The 901-nt window shown below is 48.7% G+C and overlaps 1 protein-coding gene across 1 annotated transcript in view; it reads left to right on the forward strand.

Moving 5' to 3' along the window:
- The first annotated feature begins 425 nt into the window (after positions 1–425).
- CACYBP (calcyclin binding protein) overlaps positions 426–901 on the forward strand; it is a 5,279-nt gene continuing 4,803 nt past the window's right edge. The window contains exon 1 of the mRNA XM_009319864.1: positions 426–651. Coding sequence (XP_009318139.1) covers positions 426–651 — 226 coding nt within the window. The remainder of the gene's footprint in view (positions 652–901) is intronic.

The raw sequence follows: 901 nt of genomic DNA on the forward strand, positions 1-901 counted from the left end.
CGAGGGGCGGTGGTCTGGCGGCGGCAGGGAGGCGTGGGGCCGGGCAGCTTGCGTGCCCGGGGGGCGGCAGGGAGCCTTCGGCCTGAGCGCTTGCTGAGCGCTGTAGGTGTCTCTCCCCGAGATGGTGCCGTGCGCTTCTAGCGTAATCCAGAACCCATTGAGGAGCTGTTACAACTGTCGAACTCCTGTCAGCTTCTGTTGGTTTTTTAATTGATGGAAGCTTAAACCTTGAAATCCGTACTGATCGAGAAGTGAAAGCGTGAGTGGCCAGCGCGTGAAGAACGGATGGCTTCACGCTTAACGGGGTGTAGAGGGAAAGGAAACTACTGACGTGATAAACCTGAAACTGCTACATCTGGGAAATCTGAAAGTGTCGTAACTGAAAGAGCTCAGCTGTGAACCTTGACTAAAAAGAACTGCGTGTAATGTATACGTGTGGTCTTTTATTCTTGAACCAGCTACAGAAAGATTTGGAAGAGGTTAAAGAATTGCTTACGAAAGCCACGAGGAAGCGGCTTCGTGATGTCCTGATGACAGAGAAACACAAGCTAGAGCTAGAAATCAAGAATCAGCCTCCACTGAAGCCAAAAGATGCGGCAGAGGAAGAAAAGTTGTCACTGGGAGGGTACACAGTGAAAATAAACAATTATGGTAGGATTACTTTTCTGAACGCTTACTAGAGCTCAGGCATCTCTCTGAAGAGAAGGCAGGGTGGCATTAGGGGGAGTTACGGTTGCCACTTAGCATTATAGAGGAGCCCTCTTAAGTGTTTATTTTGTACTGGAAACCCCACTTTAAAAGCTACTACATGCTTACTGTGCCATCCCAGCCACAGTGTGTATTAATTCTGTTTGTGTGATAGTACTGGTGGGATGCATTAATGATCCCTGGTATACCAACT

The sequence above is a fragment of the Pygoscelis adeliae genome, unplaced genomic scaffold (assembly GCF_000699105.1).
Source record: "Pygoscelis adeliae isolate BGI_AS28 unplaced genomic scaffold, ASM69910v1 Scaffold283, whole genome shotgun sequence".
Classification (NCBI taxonomy): domain Eukaryota; kingdom Metazoa; phylum Chordata; class Aves; order Sphenisciformes; family Spheniscidae; genus Pygoscelis; species Pygoscelis adeliae.